Source organism: Oxyura jamaicensis, chromosome 1 (assembly GCF_011077185.1).
Source record: "Oxyura jamaicensis isolate SHBP4307 breed ruddy duck chromosome 1, BPBGC_Ojam_1.0, whole genome shotgun sequence".
Lineage (NCBI taxonomy): Eukaryota > Metazoa > Chordata > Aves > Anseriformes > Anatidae > Oxyura > Oxyura jamaicensis.
The window spans coordinates 136382640-136403769 of NC_048893.1; the positions used below are offsets into that span (position 1 = coordinate 136382640).

Genomic DNA, 21130 nt, shown 5'->3' on the forward strand with positions numbered 1-21130 from the left:
AGTAAAATATTTTCACATCTTTACTTTAATTATTCCAAATAATTTGAAACTACCTATCACTTTGTTCCAGTTTCAGGCATCACAGTTATTAGTATATTTTTCCAGGCTCTTCTTTTCCATTACTGTAACTGTTTCTTAAAAAAATCAATCTTTCTTTTTAAAAGAGGAGAGTGTCAGAGATCAAAAATACAAGACAACGGAAAAGAAGAAACATAACTGATAGCTTCTGTCTTTTATTAGCCTAATAGCAGTATGAAGACATACCTGTTCTCTGAATCATTTTCTTCTTTATAACAATCCATCATCAGACATTCAGCATGAAATGTCTTCACTTTCTCTAGGTCTTTTTCTCCCTGTTCAATCTCTCGTTTTAAAAGATGTATGTCTTTACTCTATCAAAGAGAAAATCAAATGCTTTATTACAATTACTCCTAAGCATGTTTCATTTCTGAACTGAACTGAAACTATGCAAGCTCTGATAATAATTTTGAATAATGACTCAGTTAGGACAGCTGCATAATTTTGTATATTTTTCCAGGTAGTCTTCCTATTTCTTGAACCAAGGTCTGTTTTGTTCACTTTCTGTATGTATAAATGAATTTATAGAAAAAAAAAAAAAAAAAAAAAAAAAAGATAAAAAATGTACTTTGCAATACAGCCTTTCAAACTATTCTCCCTTTTTAGGAAAAGGACAATCATTGCCTAACAAGTCAAATACCCCTTGAGATACAAACAGCCATGTTTCTGAATACTATAATGAGGTCAGTAGCTTCCCTCACTCCAAACAGGCAAATAAATAAAATACAAGATATGTATATTACAAAAAGTGTCATTCTGTCACTCTACAGATTACAGCTGTATCACATCCTGCCCCTGAAAAATGTGAAGAATGTCTTCAAGTAAATGTTGGAAGTGAACTGACCAGAAATAATTTGGACTGCAGGAGGAAACAGGAAGAAATTCCAAAGGTGATACCCGTATAACTCACAGGGTCAAAAGGCTGGGCATGGACAACACAGACTCTAGACCCTTGTCTTTCCAACATGTGTAGACTATGTGAATATTCCACATCAGCAGCAACATCTAAATGCGCCAGTACACTCTCCAATATCTTCCAAGAGTTGGAGTATTTTCACATCTTCCTTCTTCTTCCTTCTTCTGCAAAGTTCTATAGTGCCTGCTAATGCCTAGTTCTCAGTTGTTCTCATGGTTCCACTACCACCATTTCTAAAATTTGTGGAACTAATTAACTGAGTGTTAACTTTAGTTATAAAAAGAATATGCTTAAAATGGGTATTTCTGTTAGTCCATTTAGAAATTTGCTAGTGGGAATTGTTAGATTGAACTCATTAGTTACACTTGATAGGTCACTGCTATCTTAGTAATTTTACTAATAAAAGGTCTCTCCCCAGTGCCTATTGAAGAGCAAACATTCAGCAAAATTCTGCCCTGCATTTTTCTTATTCATTAGGAGGATACAAAACACAGTTTAATTTTCAACAGTAATTTGTTTTTGTGACAACAGAGATCATGTGCTTCTTCCAGAGATGAATTTTGTCTATATATTTTTGTTTGTTTGTTGTTGTTGTTTTGTTTTTTGTCTTTGGCATTTTTGTTTTGTTTTGTTTTAGCAACAGCAGCATTACAAATGTAATTTGCATTATATCTGGGGGGGGGGGGGGAATTCTTGTTGTTGTGATCTAACAAAATTTCATAAACAAAAATGGCACACACATTACTTTCACATCAGTTCAAATCTTACCAGGATTAACCCTCTTTTCTAAATAATCTATTGTACTGTGAAATTGTAATAGTATCAGTCCCATGGTTCCTTCAATAGCAGGAAGAATCGAACCTATATATTTTAAAATACTCACAATAATGGACTTGGCACCGTCAGGGTCAGTCGAATAAATATTGTAATAATGAAAACGTCCTCCTGTCTCAGTAGATAGTTCATTCAAAAATTTGTTAGCTTCTGTATCATCACAGTTGAAGGATACAGTATGAATGGGAATTTTACAATGAAGCAGTACTTGAGCCAAAATTATTTGAGGGGGCTAAAAAAAACCAAAAAAGTTATATGAAACTTGTGTAATCTAAAAATATACATATCAAAATAAGGAGAATTTGTAATAATGTAATTAGCCATTCTGTTGCTTAGAGACAGATAGATACAGATCAGTTAGAAGCATGCATTTTATATAGATTGTTTCATAATCATACAAAATAAGCTCATTTAAAACTGAATTTGAAACACAAGTAATGCATTAAAGGACAGGACACTAATAAAATAAAATTCAAATTATAATCAGCACAATCTGTTTCTGAAGTTCTAAAGTAAATTATTCAAGTAAAGGAAATTAAACTAATTAATTGGTGTTTAGTATCACTGAATGTATATAACTGGAAAAGATTTGTTGATATTTTTATTAAGCCAACTTAGTTCAATGACAAGTTGTTTCAATATCAGCAGGCAAAAAAGAGGCTGAGAAAAGAGGAAACCTAGCACTCCTCTTCCAATAAAGATATAAAACTCAGATGAGAATATATATCTGCCGTTTCTATAAATGTTTTGGATCTGGTGATCTTTCAAACAAGAAATTATTGACTCAGTTCTCTAAATTCTGATAATACTCTAGTTGTTCAAAAAACTATCATATATCTTGAAAAATTTAGCTTTTTCCTGATATTTTCAATATATCTATATATTGAACTTTTAAAATGAATGCCTTCTCAATCGCTTTGCACTTTCTCTCAAAAAAAAAAAAGTATAAAAAGCCATTATTAAATAGGTTAAAAAATATATTCGTTAATTGCTGACAATAAAAATATTTAAATGAGGAATCTAAGGGTACATTAAGCCAAAGTAATCTTTAATAAAATATGAATGTATGCTGCTAGCTTGCAAAAGTGCCCAACAATACAAAGATTTTATTCAGTTGTAAACGTATAATTTTTAATGTGTCAGCCAATAACAATCAACTTGCCTTTAGAAAAGATCAAAGATTAAAACTAAAAATAAAAACAAAATTAAAATATGTAAGTCAAAGTCTCATATGCTAATTTAAATCAAGTTTATATTTTGATATTCAAATCACTTTGAAGAATATAAATCCACTCTTCTTCCTCCTGGGCCACTCTCTTTTCATCAAGAAAAGCAGAATAAAAAGCAAAGTGAGCTTTTAACATTTTTCTTTTTTATCATGGTATCATTTCTGCAGGGTGCTGCTCAGTAATTAATTTTATGTGCCTTGCAGCCCAGCTGTTTACCTAAGTAAAGTCAGGATTTTGCCTCATAACTGCCATTTAAACAAAGTTAAATTTTCACGAGTAAATTAAGTATTTTTAAAATGACACTCAATGCATGGTGGGTAGTTTTAATATTTAAATCCAACCATACTAAGGGATCATCTTTTTATTTATTTATTTCATGAGACAGATTTATACTATATTAAGAACAAGTTTTAATACAAATCCTAAGTTTAGATATCAAGATACATCTTTCACGTTCCATCAGTTACCAGATTCTTAAAACAACAAGTTAGAATTGTCATGTGTTTTCATGCATCAAAGATATGGGAGAAGAGTTCTAATCAAAGCCTTTCCCAAACAGCACATATCTCAAATACAATTTTTAAATTTTATGACAACCTCCAAGAGACTCTGCTCTGAAGATATGATATTAATCTCATACAATTTTCTTCAGCCTTCTGACACTATCACTGTAGCACCACACTGCTGCAGTTTCTGTTTTCTTATTTCAGAAATACCTGGTCAGGCCTCCCGTCAGTCAAGAGATAAATAGCCTGTGTGTCAGCATCAGCAAGAGCAATCTGGAGAGCTCTGAGTGTATTTGTGGAACTTCCAACCTAAGGTACCAAAAAGAAATAGACAAAGAAACAGTTATAAATACTACTAGTTCTTTGTCTGTTCTTAAATTCATGACAGTGTTTTGACTCAAGGGGTATTACAGAACCAAAATGAGTAATGATATGTTGAAAATACTTATGTCAAATGGCTAGAAAAATCAAAGCAAGAGTCAAAGTAGTGTGAATTGGTACCAAATTGGTATTCAGTACTTATGCAAACACACAAAATGCTGAGCAACAGAAATATGAGCTGTAGAAGGAAGTGCAATCACTAAAAGACTGTCAAGAGAGAGAAAGAAGTATGATAAAAGATAAATTCTATTACATTTTCCTGCTACCGCTCCTGATTATCAACTCATTGCACTCACTTGAAATACATATTTTACTTAATCAAATGATTTAAAAGCTCCACAAATGAGTTTCTCAAAAATAGGTAAAGGACTTCCTGGTTTTCTGAACAACTTTTTTCCTAGACTATTTCCCAGTTACTCTCTCAGCCCGTCAATGTGAGTATCATTTGTTTTTAGCACAAAAGTTGGCTATAACACCAAAAAAAACATAGTAAAACAAAACTGTGGCCCCTAAAAATTAATATTTGAGTAATTTGTGCCATTCACTTATGTAATGTTCATAATCTTTTTTTTCTTTTTAGACTAAATGCAACTCTAAATTGACTAAAATGCATTTCACATCTTACAGGAACCACAAAAAACTACAATTTACATCTTCAGATTTCCCACGTTTCAAACATTTCAAGCAAACTACAAAACCTTCCAAATTCAAGGGAAAAGTAAGGTTTTACCAGTGTGTCATTCTTTTAATGGGGTCCAAGCAATATCCCTGAAAATATATGGGTCCATTTTAGCATAATTCCTAACTACCTCTCTTGATGGCAGGGATTGTAGTGGTTTAAGGAAGAAGAGACTCAGGATCCATATGTTTAACACATTACATAACATTAATACAAATCACCAACATCGACTCATACATGCAAAAATACGTTAAGATGTAACATTATTCCTTCAGTCCTATTAATTGTGTTGAAACTATTCCCAGTCTATCCCTCCAGGAAAGTTTCACTAGAATGGGTAGAGAAGGTAAAGCAGGTGAAATGGAATAGGGGGCACACTCTGGGAGTGACACTGTAGGGCTATGTAACACGGTATGCGCCAGGCAACACAACAGTTCAGATGCTTCATAATCCTATTTACTAATCCACTAAAATCTCTTAACAGTACCTACTTATGCAAAATAATCAGTCTGAGCCAGTTGCTTTGTGTCAAATGTATCTATTATTCCAAATATTTTAGTAAGCATTATAAAGTTCAAGTCACGCATCACCTGTAATTATGTGTAAACTGTTCATCTTGGCTCTCTTCAATAACATTACATGGCTTTGATCTGATTTGAAACAAAACAATTTCTGCTATATCATGGGAAAATACTGTGGATGCTGACGATGTGAGAGAACAGACTACCTTATGATAAAAACTGTTAGATTTCTCAATAGCTACTGTTAACAAAAGCAGTCTTTATCATTGTTTAAAAAAAAAAAAAAAAAAGGTTGACACGCTTCATTTACGTGGCATAATCACCCTTCAAATTTTAAATATGATTACCTCAAAAGGTTTTTTAAGGAACAGTCAGTTCGTGTTTATAGCTCAGCTCCCTAATTCAGCATCCTGGGACCAAAGTGTATAAAACAAGATCAAAGGATCTACTCTGATTAATATTCCATGGCAATCATCTGTTCATTTCAGCTTGACTGTCAAGCCAGCTTTCTGATCTCTTTAAAGCCTGTGCTGCTTTATATAGACTAAAAGGTCAGCAGCAGATGTCAGACACGCTAGATATTTTCAGATATTTAGATCTGAACACTTAAAAGGAAATTTATTATCAACAATTCAAAAATTCAGTTAATAGTGATGAAAAAGCCCATTCTCGAATACATATACAAGATGGTATCAAATTATACTAGTTCAAAGTATTAGGAAACGTGCATGATGCTGTACCATGTTATACGGCTTAAACACATCCGATTTTTTAAGTCTGAAGGAAGGCAGTAAAATTAAGTTTACTAACCTTATCTATAAGTATTCACCAATACTGAGTGAGGCCACACCAACACTTTATTCTCTGCATGCATTTGTCCCTTAGCATTTTCTGAGAATACAAACTTATTTATCTTGCTTTGCAGTTTCAGAGTTTCCCCAATAATAACTGGGAAAAGCCAATAATAATTAGCTTCCCCAATTCCCTCACCCTCAGGAATTTCATCATTACGTCTGATGAGGAGCTGTCATAATGCTGATGGGTTTTATTATATAAACATATGGGTTTTTTGTGTGTGTGTCAGAAACTTAACTTTGGATATATTTGTACTTTTACATGACGGACTTTCAGTCCAGCCCTGGTAATATTGCTGTCCACATTCGATACAATAACTGGTCCTAGAGCAGCTGACAGCTACAGCCACCTGGTGCCTGACTGGGGCTGACTAAAGCATTTTTATTCTGTTGCAGAGAAAACCCTCAGGTTTGGCCACTGTCAGAGAAAGAATATTGGGCAGATAGACAGATGCTTGGTCTGAGTATGCTTGTTCTCATGTTCCTGTGAAGTTTAAAGTCAGCTGTCTATCTAGGCACCAAAAGGGACTAGAAATGTGCCTCCAGCTCATGAGCACCAGCTGGTAGCCAAACAGTTTCCTGTATCACCTCTGAGCTGTGAACTTACCAACTACAGCCCTCACCAAGGCAGCACCTCTGCAACAAGAGTGACAAGTTTAGACCCAGGGTTTGAGAGCACTGTCACAGGTCCTAAAGAAATTGAACTGGCCAATGCCTGCATTGTGGCTATTAAGTGTAGCATGCTGTAAACTGGATTAATATGATCTTATAAACTGGCCCAGAGTTAAAAGATTATAACTGACAGAAAATATGTTGTACTTGGATCTACTAAAGTCTACATATCCTCTATATTTTCAGCTTACTCAAGTCAAATCCAGAAATACCTCAACCATACAAAAAAAGAAAACACTAATATAACTTTGTGCTAACATGCTGCATGATAATTAGCTTCCATGTTACCTCTAGTCCTTTTATCCAAAGCCAAGCATCTTGCAAATTCTCCTCATTAACTTCAGAAAGTTTCTCTTGCCATGCCACTGCTTGGGCACTAAATTTCACAAAATTAAACCTCTTTTTGTGTCTCAATTGTTCCTGCAAGAGACAAAACCTGTTTTTTACTCAGTATTGAAAGAAAGGATACTTGTATCCTGAAATACTGACCAGTAAGACTTGTTTTAACTCACATACAGTTGATTATATCATTACAGTAAATTACAGTAATGTTCGGTTGTGCCATATAGACAGACAAAAAAGAGAAAGACAATTGCTGCCTGCAATTATTAAGATAATTTAACTTCCACATGCTAATCTACATTTATTCATATTTCTCAAACTACCTGAACAGCAAATGTCTAGGGGAGAAAGAAAGAAAGAAAGCTAGGAAACTAGGTATTAACATTGGTGTAAGGAAAATATTTTGACTGCTTAACAATGGAATCTGAAATCAGAATCAAAATAAGACATTATTTAGAGGAGAAGAACAAAAATCAAATGCAGAACACTGGCAAGGGGAACTACAACAGCAAGAGAGAACTGAGAATTGCTGAAGTTGCTGTTGGACCAAAGTTACAAGGAGTGAAAGTTTTGTGCAAGCTAGTACAAACTTTCAGAGCCTGGTCTCTTTCACTCCACCATTTCTGTGCGGCTCCTGTGACAACTTCTGGCACATTAAGTATCTAATCATTTTCTAGGCTGATCTGCTACCACAGATATGGACCACATCATACTACATCCTATCACTTACACACTTAATAATAAAACAAAATTAGCAAATGTCAACCAAAAAAATGGCTCACCAAGAAAAATCAAAATACTTTTGTAAAGCTGATAATTTTGAAAAAAACATTTCAAAATAAATTTTAAAAAATAGATAAATAGATAGGAAGATAGATAGGTAGGTAGATAGATAGGGTAACAACCATCCGGAAAAGGTCAGCCTGCTCTAAAATACTCAACAGTTTTCAGAATCATCACTTCATCAAACCTGTATGAGCTGAAATATTTTCTCCTTCACCAGTGGCAGCTTGTCCTTCATAGACTGGGATGTATCAATAAGAATATAGACATCATCTTCAAACACATTCCCAAAGAGCCCTCTGCTTCCTTGTTGAAGCCACTTAATTCTGGGCAAGGAAAAAACAAAAGAAAACAACAACAACAACAACAACAAAAAGATGTAACATCATGGGAGCACCGTGTATCAGCATCTAACAGGAAGGATCTTTTATCACTGCTGTATTTTCTATTCCTGTTGCTTAAGTGCTGTTACTAGTCCCTGTCATGAGCAGTATATTGGCCTTGTATGTCATCTATCACTACATAACAATGCAAGACATTTTTATTTACTGATTTCAATAGGGATCTGGAGATGAACAAAACGCACACACAAAAAAATATGTATAATGCCAATATGTATAATGTCAATTATACAGTAGTTTGAGCTAGCAAATCCCATGAGAAAGTACCTATAACTATTGCCTCTGTAACTGTTCTCCAGCCTGAACTCAATAAATCATTTAAGCATATGCTAATACACCTCCCTTTTCAGGAAACCACTTGAGAACCTATTCTTCAAGGAACTTGAGCGCTTTAAAGAGTCGTAATGTAACACAGATGCTTCAATGCCTTGTTGACCTGGGGCCTTAAACACAGACTGAGTTTTACATTTTAAACAGGATTTACGCATGCCTGCCAGTTGAATACGTGCATACATACAGTTGTGTACAACAACATTTCCTTAGTAACGGCTGCAACAGGTCCAAGTCTAATTTCCCTTGAGATTCATAAACTACTTGACGACTCTGAAACACAGGCATTTTAGCAGACAGAATATAATGGCCCTGGGAAAAATACTACTCATCTCCCACAGAGGTTTAAAAAACTATATCACAGCAACTTAAAAGATCCTATTACATTCACTCCTGACAGCTATTTTACTATTAGTTATTTCCTCAAAGTGTTTGATGAAGTCTACCAAGACTTTTTAACAAAGAGATGAACCATTTTAAACATCAAACCCATGACCTTGGCTTGGATTTTATAAACACAACAAAGCCCTTTACCTCAAATTTTCCTTTCACTGCATGTTAATCGTGTTAATGTTATCCTAAATACAGCAAGATGGAGATAAATTAAAATGAACAACAAAACTCTGTTTGACCCTGCTAAATATATTCAGGCTATTATATTCTGATAGAGAAGCTGCAGTAAAACAGAAGTTCACATCCTGCTTTTTTCAATGAGACATCTCATTGTCCTAATACACAAAACACAGGGCAATATTTCTTCTTCCTTTTGAATCTACAATCTCTATTTTGAATGTTTCCTTCTCTTCCTAATGTAGATACAAAAGCTAGGAATAATGTAATCTATAATGGAGATACCCACATTGAAATTAGCCAAAACTTTCTTTCCAGACAGCACAGAAATGGGTCACAATTCAATCTGATTTAGTTAAGGACATCTTTAGGACAGAGAAATCAGACCCTCTAATTGCCTGTTTTTTTTTGCAGCCATTCTACAGAAACTCAGAGTGTATCTATATAGCTAAAGCAAAACAAAACTAGCTTGAGCACCGAACTTCTGATCACAGATGTTACTTAATGGTGAGCTCATGCCTTAATCTTGATCAAGCTTGTTCTCTTCAACACAAAATGGAGAAAAGACAGATAACCATTATCATCAGTATGGGTATGAGCCAATAGATGCTACTTGGTGCCAGAGGTATCACAATGGATTCCTAGGTGGGCAGGATGAACGACTCTGGAAGTTCTCTGCCTTGTTCCAATGCTTTTTGCCACTTCCAACAGTATTTCTACAATGTGCTGACTGACTTTTGTCTGTGTTACAGAAGGAGAATAAAAGATACTGCTCATCAGTTTTCTTACGTGGCTACTAAGAAATGTTACACACAAATGGGTTTCTGGCTTAATACTGCTACTGGCAATGTACCAGCTACTTCAGCTTATTATGACAGGAAATGTCAAACATTTTAAGACTAATGTAAAATAACACAAAATATTTTTATGTGACAGAACACTAACCTTCCTTCTACTTGTCTGAGAGCAGACCTCATTTTCTCTTCATACCGCTTATACTTTTCTGTAGTAACATACACATGAACTACAGATCCATCTTTCCAGAAGGTATGTACAAACTTGTCACAGTATTTTGCATGAATTACTTTCCTCTTTGTCTCCTACAGGCAAGAAAAACAGGTTTCATGTCCCAAGATATTTTTTTTTTTGCTGTGCCATACAGTATTTACTAAACAAACTTCAAACCTATGGCCTTGTTGCAAATGAACAGGTGCAGAAATGGACAGAGAACAGGGTGGTCATGGAATTTGCTGCTAGCACAAGTCAATAGAAACTGATTTTATTCTTGTAACTTGCAAGAACAGAAGCTTATTGAACAGTATAATGGTAGAGCTTGAGAAAAACAAACAGCTAAGAAAAATTAATTCAAATTTGCTTAAAGGCCTGCAAGCACTGGAGCAGCTTAGACGAACACTTCTAAGGAATAATGAAAATGATAAGCAACCTTTGCCCCACCCCACATAAAAAAGAGGAAAACGAGGCATTGCTTAAGCCAGGCATGATTCTTCCCTACAGAGCACATGTGGACCAGGAAGAAGTCATTTTCAAATAGCCCCTTAAACAATTTATGACCATATTTGTCTCCTTCCACTAATAAACTGATTTTAGGAAAAAAAAAAAAAAAATACCAACAGATCATGCGCTTTATCATAAATTCAGCTCTCAATCAACATTTCAAGTTTTAAAACAATAACCAAAAAATAATAATTCACAGGCTATGAGGGAAAACTAACACTACTCACTGCATCAGTTTGTGAAGATTCATCCTCTGGTTTAGTTTTGATGTCAACAATCCCATCCGCATGGCGAAAAGTACAGTCAGCAAGTGCATCATACAGTGTGAGCTTCTGAGCTTTCAAGCCATACCTCTGCAACCACTCCTCAGAAGTCAAATATTCATCAGATTTATGCTTTTGTATTGGATGATCATCTTTGGTTACAAATAAAAAATAAAAACAAACTATGAATAAAAAATAATAAATAAAAAAACTCACATGTAATATGGTTCATTTTGGATATGCTATTTTCAACAGGTTACGATACTGGAGTCAAAATTTTCATATTTATGGCTGAAGTCTGACTCCTAAAATCTTGCTTAGAATTGCACCTAAACAGTTTTGGTTTTGCATGTGACCATCAACACATAAGTTTTGAAATCAATAAAAAGTGATTAGGCCATCAGAATTAAATAATAAACGCCTAGCTATTCTTCAAACTTAGAATACAGCACTATACACTGCATAAGATATAAAAGTCACTGACTAGTATATTATTGGCTCTAATTATCAATTTCTTTTTTTTTTTTCCCCAACACTTTGTCTGAATGCACTAGAGCTTTCTGTTATCGATTTGCCCAAGGGTATCTGGAAGGTGGAGAAAAACAGTGAGAACAGTTATCAAAAGATGAAGGAAAATACCTTTTGTCATATTTGGCCTGTTAAGAAGCTTTCACACCTTCAAGCTTTGGAGCAGATATTTTAACTTTGGCAGAGAGTCACCTACAGCAGAACCGTTCTCCTGTGACAACCTTATAATCTAAATTGTGTCAAGAATAAAACTCATATGATTGACAGAGAGATACTAAAGTTCACACATTGCTCTGAACTTGTTACACTTCTACTGCCAGCTCTGGAATGCGTCGATATTTCTGACCCATTTTTAATATCTACTTTGTTGTGATTTTTTTGTGGTGGTGGTGGTGTTTTTGTTTGTTTGTTTGTTTTTGTTTTCTATATTGGGCAATTCTTTGCAACAAATTCCTTTATAACTGGCACAAACCCATCAGAAGACATAGAACTTAAAATATACATAGCTACAGAATCAACACATGGAAGGAATATTCTGGATCATACAAAGATTGACTTAACTGTTGAAGTACAAAATGTCATAAAAGATTCAGTATAAGATGTCCAACTTTGAGGAGAATCATTTGAGAAAATGAAACAATGGAAGATATAAATGAAAATAGAGTTAAGAACAGACTAACATTGCCATTGTTCTTTTTCAGTGAAGACTATTTAGAGTAAAAGGAAACTACAGTATCTCTGGAAGTGATTTGGCTGTGTTTCTCCACATTATTGCCTTTTCAGAGGCTGAATATTGCATCATATATCCTAAGCCACAAATCACTGGTGTACCATCTGCATGTATTCTCTAGTTTACACACTCCTTCTACCATTCGTTATGGATACTGCAAGAAATAGGATATTTTTTGTCTGACCTCTTATGACTGTTCTCATGCTTACCCTTTTCATGTTGTATTGTTTCAGAAATTTTCTAAGGACAATCTTAAGGGACGGCACTGCACACCTCTGTATAAAGATAATTGGATAAAGGGCTCTGCAGTCACTCATCACTAGCTCAGTAGGGTCTTATAGCAGGGTGAATTTATTTTCTCACACTTTAATTTCAGATATCTTGGTGGTATAAACTTCTGCTTTGTTTAGGTGCAGCTACAGTGACAAGTGTGGAGATCCTGAGCTTGTAGACAAACCTATGTAGCCATCTACTGCCTGAACAAACAGAGAGATCAGATGGCGACAGTGCAGGTGCAGGGGCAGAGCCTCTTCATGTGGAAACATTTCCTTTCTGACTGTTTGTGGTCCTTAGGACAACAAATGTGGCAAGTGTCACAAACACACTCACACAATTTTAAAAATAAAACTTAGTTTCTTTTTTTCACATGCTTCAGTTCAGGTAACTAGTGCATTGTCTGGAAAGTCAGCAGAAAATTTGTCTCTTTTTTGTCCCCTGCAGAACTCTGCAATTTTAAGAACAAACTGTTTTGCAAATGAGCATTTTAAAGAGATCAAGACAAAAAAAAACAGGAAGAAATGCAGACAAAAAGAAAGACTGTTATTCGGATCAATGGGCAACAGTCAAATAATGCTGAAGAAGTGACAAAATAAACCACACTGTAAATTTGTTTCTTTTAATTCATTTATGAAGTGATTATGTATAAAGTTATACATGAAAAGAATATTAAGGCTGCATAGTCAAACACTCATAAATAAACACTGAAATTAGCACTGCCCTTGGAGCTTTATCGTGGTCTTTTTGTTCATATGCATTATGGTCGAACTGTTTAACTACATACGGGAAGTCCTGCTAGTTGAGAAGATGCTATTATCAGTACAAAGAAGTGTATTATGCCTTCACAGAAGAATTGACTTCACAGAAGAATTGACTCAGGCTAACTCCTGCAGAGTTATATTACTGTCAAATGTTCAAATTCAGTGCAGGTAGAAAAAGCTCTCAGGCTCAAATCTTCACCATCACCACCTTAATCACACACCTCAACACACTGCAGAGAGTTCAGGTAACTGATCAACCAGCTGTACAAATGTTCCCCAGTAGGTGATCCAGAAAAGGGCATCTGGCCCCAGTCTCCACCTCACCAAAGCAAAAGCAATTGCACTGCAAAAAAAACAATACTAGAGATACATAAAATCTCTGATGAGTCATTCTAACTCAGCCCTGAACCTTCTATCAACTTACACACACACACACACACACAAAAAACAACAACAAAAAAATACCACCAGACTCCATGTAACTATTTTAAAGCCAGGGCATAATGCAGTATATGCCAATCAGTGGCAATCACAACTCTGATCATGAAAATCCAGTTGCTTAGTTATAATTCAACCCTGAAGCTTCCTAGACTCTACAGATTCAAACCCACACTTCTTCCCTTTCAGGGAAACTAAACTACTTATCAACTTGGAGTCTATTGACAGGAGACCATGTTGGGGTATTTCCTCAGCACTGTGTAGAACAAAATAAAAAACTTACCAGCCCAGGTAGAAAAGGAGAGAGCAAACAAAAAAGGAGTTTCAACATCTTGAAATGTAGATAATTTCTAAACCTAGTAACTGGTGAAATAAAAATGGCATGTTTCAGCCTTTAACAGCCTTTCAACTGTTACAGTTTAGTAAATTTTAAGCAGCAGTAAACAGAGATTTGCAATGGAAATTTTCAAGCCACACAAAGTTTAGCTGCCAAGTATAGATGCTACCTGTACATAGCCATTTCAGAGAAAATTGTCACCAGATCAATGTGCAATCAAAACTGTTCACTGTTCAAGATACTGGTCACGAATACAATGGTAACTCTCTTGAAGGAAACATAAATGATACCATCTCCAGAAGCAGGCTGGTCAGATTCTGATAAAATTTTCTGGACTTGTCTCAGTGTATTCATGGCTTCCTCCAACTCCTTCCAGATCAAAAAGACATCTTCACGAACACCAGCTACTGCAAAAAGGAATAATAGATAGAATTTGACATTTCATAACAATTTCTGCTTTTTATAACTCCTTTACTACCATGAAGTCTTTGGGTTCATCCAGGTGTTACTGTATGACCTTGTTCACAGGGTCCCATTGCAGTGACAAGGGCAGTTCTTTGATGGAGCTCAAAAAAGGCACCAGAACTTGCCAGGTGATTAGTCTGGTAGAAGTAACTACAGAGTTAGCCCCAGACTGTTCCTACAGTGGGAGGAAATCCTTTTTCAAAAATAACAATAAGAAAATTCCAGAAAGAAATTCACGTTGTTCCCTGGACTTCACTGCAAAAGCAATCTCCAAATATGAGATTCAACTTTGAAACTTTAAAGAGAAGACTTTATCAGCTCCTTCAGTCTTCTAGAGTACCTAAACACCTTTCTTTAAAATTAAATCTTCTTTCCCAGAAGAGCATGTGATGTACTTTTGGTATTTCTGGTAAGACTTTAATCTTAACAAATCTCAAAAGTAATAATTAAACACTTTAAAAAATATATACTTCTCAGGTTATATTCTCAAAAATTTGAAAAATACAAAGCTGGTGTTGACACAATATTTTCTTATTCTCAATAGATTTAATTCCCTTTATTAAAAGATTAAAATGTGTATTTATTTAGTAGAGTTCAGTTATCAAAATGGAGTCACCAGGTGTATCTATGTAGAATAGACACTACTAAAAGTGTGTTAAATTATGTGAGTCTCAGAGTTTAAACTGCAATATAGGGCCATACAGAAAAACTGTGTGTAGCATTACAGTAAAAAATATAAAAAGAAATTAATCATGAGCCACTGTAACCACACATGCAGACTACAACCTATTACTGAATTGCACACAAAGATGCTGAACAAAGCAAACTGTATCTTAGCATCTAGTGGTTCAGTTAATAGTGGTAATTCCCTATGTAAGAGATAAGATATGCAAACGTGTGCTAAAGTAGGCCACCAGTACACAAACAAACCTGATCATTTTGTTCTTTGGTAAACTTCCCTGAAATAATAATAGGAACATTCTACAAAATAAGAACTCAGCTTTAATTGTGAAATGCTTTTAATTTCCAACAAATATTTTGAAATGTGTTATTGTACACTGCCATCTCCTGGGACCTTGCTGTATTTCAAAAAAAAATCCGTTTGAGCCATTACTACAAAAATCATTTCTTAAATCACAGAAACATTAAGCAAAGCAGATATAGAACATAAAAGTCAAAAAAAAAAAAAAAAAAAAAAAAAAAGGAAGTCTGTTATCATTAACTTGTAAGTAAGTAAGTTCAACCAAAATATTCTGTTCATACAGAAATAAATCAACTTTTTAAAAAAAAAAAAAAAAAAATTTGCTCCACAGTGCAATACAGTGTATGAAATTGGTATTGCACAGAAAGTATTTTTTCCTTATTAGTGCTGTGGCTTGATGGTGTATATTGTATGGGACCAACAACACACAGTTGTTGTGCAACTAACTGCATGTTGCAAATACCAAGTTGCCTTGAAAACCTTTTATACAGCAACAATTTTTCCTGGATTCAACTAGAAGAGCACAAGCAGTGGCAGCCAAAGCTACTTTTTCTACTCAGGAGGCTCACCTCCACCTCTCTCTCTGCTTCCACCTCCACCTGCACATTTTTTTTCCCTCTGCAGCTGAGAAGTGGAAGGGAAAAGCTGTGCCTTTCCTCAAACCCCAAACACACACGCACACCCCCACACATCACAGCCTCCAGCAGTGGATTTCAACCCATCCCTCAAAGCACATCAGTGAAAAATGACTAAGAAAGCACAAACCTGCCTTCGGTTTAAGTTCCCTGCGCTCACACCTCATTGCTGTGCTATTCTGGGGGCTGCCAACTAAAAAGCCACCTCCTCAGGGAGGGCAGCCCCGAGCCGCTCCAGGCCTCTTGGCACAACTTAGGCGCCCGCGTCGCATAAAAGACCTCTTAAAAAATCGCATTATCCCCAGAGGGGAAGGGCCCCCCGCCACGAAACATCCCCAGCCGTGCTGGCTGGCAGTTTAACTGCCCAGGCCAGACCCCCAGGTTCTGTTTCAAAAGCCATGACATGGCGCTGGCAACAGGGCGGCCAGCAGGGAGATGGCCTTGATGCTCCGCTGCCTTCCCCGGCTCTCATGGAGCACCAGCATGTGAGGTTGGCTCGCTCCACTGCACATGGCCAGCTGTGCCCAAGGAGGCCTCGGCCTGGAGAATGGAGGCCCTGGAAATGAGGAAGAGAATGGGGACAGGCACCGGGAAGGCAGAGGGCGAGGGCCAGAAGCATCTTGCTGACACCCGTGAGCTGAAGCAAGATGGTGTGCCTAAGCAAAAATGCACAGACACTTGCACATGTACACGGAAATGTGTAACCAGCCTCATTTCCATTTCCCAGTTATTTAACTCTGTCATTCAGTCTTAGAAGCTCTTCCACACCTACCTCCCAGCAGACAAACTCATCCAGTTTGTCAAGTCATGGTAACCCATTTGATTCCATATTCAAGATACAAATCCTGCTTTGAAAAAAGTCCATGCAAAAAGAAGCCTGCAAAATCGACTACATTTTTAAAACAGCAAGCAAATACCAACACAAAAGCAAATAGTGGAAAACACAAGTATTTCTTCTCTGATTATCTGACTTAGGCCGTGGAAGCAAAATCCAAATGCAATGGAGTAAGACACCCTTTGAATTAGGTTTGCCTGCAAGGCAAGATGGGCAATTTAATTTTTTCACTGCTGGTGCCTTCCTCAGCCTCTGTGTGGCAGCAGAAGATAGCAGTATTCCCCGAAGTGCTGATGTGCAAAATTCACCCTTGGAGGGAGAAGAACGGAGGTAAGGAGGAGAACGGGAGGGGAGCTGCCTGCACACCCACTGGGTCAGGCAGCAGGGAAACTCACCCCGGCCCGATCCTGCCCCTTTCCCCTGGGCAAATGCACAAAGCAAATGAACTTTGTATCCTGCGTGGTATTGCAGAGTGGCTGTCTGCATCACTCTCTACACATTAGCAAAGAGATTTGCCAGGCCAAGGTTAGGCTGCTAAAACTGGACAAAGCACATAGGAGGAAAACACGGAGGCAAAGCTCTTTGCTACAGCTCATAGGCAAAGCAGCCACTCTGCAGTCATTATTCTGGCTTCCCGAAGGGAGGGTTCAGTCTCTCCCACGTCTGTGTGCATAAACGGAGCAGAGCTCTTTTACTTCAATGCTACGCAGGAGGCTGGTGTTCTTATGCTCCCCATGTTACACACAGCAACCTACGATTTTCCCTCTGACCATCAGGTAAACGTGGAAAATCAAGCACACATAAGAATCCAGCCTTACAGAGCTCAATAAGAGGTTAAGCACATTAGGCTTCACAGCCTGGAATAGTACGTTATTCCAAAAGACTGGCTGTGCTGAAGTATGTCCCTCTTTGGATTTGTCACGTTACTCAAATCCTGATTTAGGGTCCAGTGGCATTTTCTTCACATGTACCAGCGCATCTATTCCATCACACAGAAAAGCACTGCCAAGAGATCTACTGCTGTTTGCTCTTCAGCCAGCAAGGAACCACTGTTCATTTCAGGATCTAGCTCAAAATGACACTGCTTTGCAAGCCCTGTTTAGCACTTACCTCCCTCTCACTCCCAGCAGATAACACAACTATGCCGCCCCTCAGGAAGAACCTTCTTCTCCACAGCTTTCACCATCTCTTGCCCTCTAAGCCTTCAAGTTCCAGCTTAAATTTCACCTCCCTTCCACTTATAATTTTAAGTATACAGCAGCATTGCTTAATTCCACAGCTTTTTGCAGATGCAGAAGCTACACAAAGAATGTAGGCTGAAGTGATAATAGGAAAATCAGTGCTGGATGAGGAGACATCACCACATTGGTCCAAATTATGCTTTATGTAAGAGTATTTCTTCTGTTTCAGGTCTGAGTCTCCCAACATAAGGACCTGACTTCTTTACTGGTTTATACCTGTTTTAATCTCAAGCACCAACTCAATGAGTATTAAAAAAAATTCAAATTTGGCAGTTTCTCACGCTGGCTTTCTAAATGACTGCTCAAGATGCAAAACAGGGAGAATTCAGCTCTTATCTGGAGTTTTAAATAGTTCACTTCCGACTTGTTTGTTTAAGTAGATGAAAAAGAGTGAGCATGAAGATATCCTGTATTTGCAAAATGTTATTCAGTGGATACCCAGAAAACTATCAGATTTCCTTAAAATGTTTTTTTCCAGCCCATAAAACATAACAGTGAGCTTTAGTTTCCAGCTGTTGAATTTATGGTGCAAAAAGAAACAGAATCAAAATATTCCTGCACCTCTCCTTATTTTCCAGGAAACATCGCATTTGGAAGATTAGATCTCTGATTCGTTTTCTATTTATTTCCTTATATAGTTTATGCCAGACATTCAAGAACCAGTTTCAGAATACATTAGTGAGTAATCACCACTTTTATTATTATTGCCTTCTACACCCTTGAAGGAGTCTCTGAAACAAGAGACATCAGACAGGCCAGAATTAATGTCTCCTACGTATTTTCTTTTCTGAAAGGATTTTAGGTTCTGTATACGACCGAAAGGCTCTGATTGGCTGTCAGTGATGTCACAACTGTGGCTATAATGCCAAGTAAATGCAGAAAGCTAATTGTGTTCCTTTTTAATGTGTAAATTCTACTCCATAATAGCAATAAGACACTACAGACAATGCACTTCAAGGAGATTACTGCCCTTTTGAGCGATTAAAGCTATTCAGCTTTCAGCTTTAGAAACAGTGGTGAGGAAGTAATTTCAGTCATACAGGAGCTCTACGGCCATCTATTGAAACAGGCTGGTGCCTGGGGGAAGAGGAAGCCAGCCCTCCCCATGCACACACCCAACTGGGGTCTGGCAAGGAAGCACTTGGAGCAGACCAAAAGCAATCATTACAGCACTGTGAATCAGTATGAAATGAAAGGCAGGGCTTTGAAGCACGCTCTGCTCTTGGTTTCTAAACCCTGTGGGGGTGTGAGGGGGGAAAGCCTTAATGACCTTTCATAAAGAAAAAAAAAGGGGGGGGAGGGGATGATGACACCTTGTTCTCTTCCTTCCTACCCCTCCCCCCACCCCCCCAAACTATGGTTCTCTTATATTGTATAACCATAGCCATTCTGCAAGTTTCGTACACAAGACCACAACCCAGAAAATATGGGACAGTTAGTCCAAGACTGATACATGACTTTAGGCGAGTCACTAAATTCACCTTATGCCATAGGTTCCCTAGCAGTAAGAAGAGGATGACAGTGTTCTACCTCTGGGGCAACGCTAACATCCCCCAGCATAATGGGGATGTGAGCCAAAAGAGGTTTTATGCCTCCTGATAATAAAAATAAACCATTTTTTTAATCAAATTGCCTGCTGATAAAGATATCAGACATGACATAACACAGCCATGCTTCACACCACAAGCCAGTCTCCTCCAAATCTGGCTGAAGCCTCAGTCCAGTCTCACTAAACAGTAAGGCTGACTTTTCCTAGAGGAAGTAGCACTGTGACTAACAAGAACCATGCTGAGAGCTTTCTGCCCAGACCCACCCCCAGAAAAAATGAGAGTTTGCTTCTCCTCTTTTTTTTTTTTTTTTTTTTTTTTTTTTTGCTGCTTCCTCCTGTATGTTTTTCATATTTTTCCCTCCCTCTTTGCACCTTCTCTCTAGTTCTTTTTACTGTGTTCTTTGCCTGTCTTTATGACAAATACAGATCCTGAGAAAACCAAGTCAACCATAGGTGGGCTTAATTTTCTTGTATTAGTTATGAACATGGTCTGTATTGATGTGGCCATTGTTACAGATGCTCTACACCACTCATCTCTTTCATCTCCCTTTCTGCCATTACTCTCCATTACCACCAGGTCACTGGTATAAGCACAGCAGTACTAATCTTTATCTCCTGAAATACATGTTCTTGATTCTTCTCCTTTTTTCACTTCTCTTTCATTCTCGCATGCACATCCTCTATTCTCTTCACTTCTCTCTTTTCCTTTCCCTCTCCTTCCCACCCACAGAATTTCCATTTGACCAGTCCCATCCCCACCTATGCCTACAGAAGGCTTCTTTTGATTTAGCACTAAGCAAGTTCCTGTATTAGATGGCTACTCTGAAACCTCACCTAGAAAATCAATATAATTTTGGTTTTAAAATTGTCTACCTAGTGGCGTTCGCCCTTTCACCTTTCTGGAATTCGGGGCAATTAGATCTTTGTCATCTTCTTCACATTTCAGTGCAGGTCCAGTAGCATCTCTACAGTAATTCTTCTGAACGAAAGCATGGAATCTGTAATAAAAATTGGGTTTTCACTAGTATGCAAACTACTTAAATACTTTCCTAGTTTTAATATGTATGTCGCACATGCAAAGTCAGAGCAGTGTACAACTTTGGAATTATTTCCTTATCTATCAAGATAACCAAATGTTCAGCTACAACAGTACTATGGATATTATCAAACCTTTATATACGTATATGTATTTTCTGAAGTCTTTTCATGAAGAATCACACATCCTTTCATTTTGGTATCACTTATTCTAAGGTACCTTCCTTTTCAATCATCTGGAAATCTGTTTTTAATTAATGCTTTTAACATGCTGAGCAAGCATGTCATTTGAGATATCTGAGAGGGCACTAACACCTTTTAATTAGATTATCCTCCTAGTTCAAAGCCCAACAGGAACACTTATTTCACTATCGATATACAAATCAGGAAGTCAAGCAGACTTCATTTACCCTTGTTGTCAAAACAGACAAGCTCCCAGAGCAG

The 21130-nt window shown here is 37.0% G+C and overlaps 1 protein-coding gene across 1 annotated transcript in view; it reads right to left on the bottom strand.

The window, feature by feature from the left end:
• Positions 1-21130, bottom strand: part of VWA3B (von Willebrand factor A domain containing 3B) — a 68222-nt gene that overhangs the window by 30656 nt on the left and 16436 nt on the right. Inside the window, 9 exon segments of the mRNA XM_035315457.1 lie at positions 265-392; positions 1878-2060; positions 3774-3872; positions 6959-7090; positions 7983-8121; positions 10042-10196; positions 10839-11026; positions 14235-14351; positions 20525-20649. Coding sequence (XP_035171348.1) covers positions 265-392; positions 1878-2060; positions 3774-3872; positions 6959-7090; positions 7983-8121; positions 10042-10196; positions 10839-11026; positions 14235-14351; positions 20525-20649 — 1266 coding nt within the window.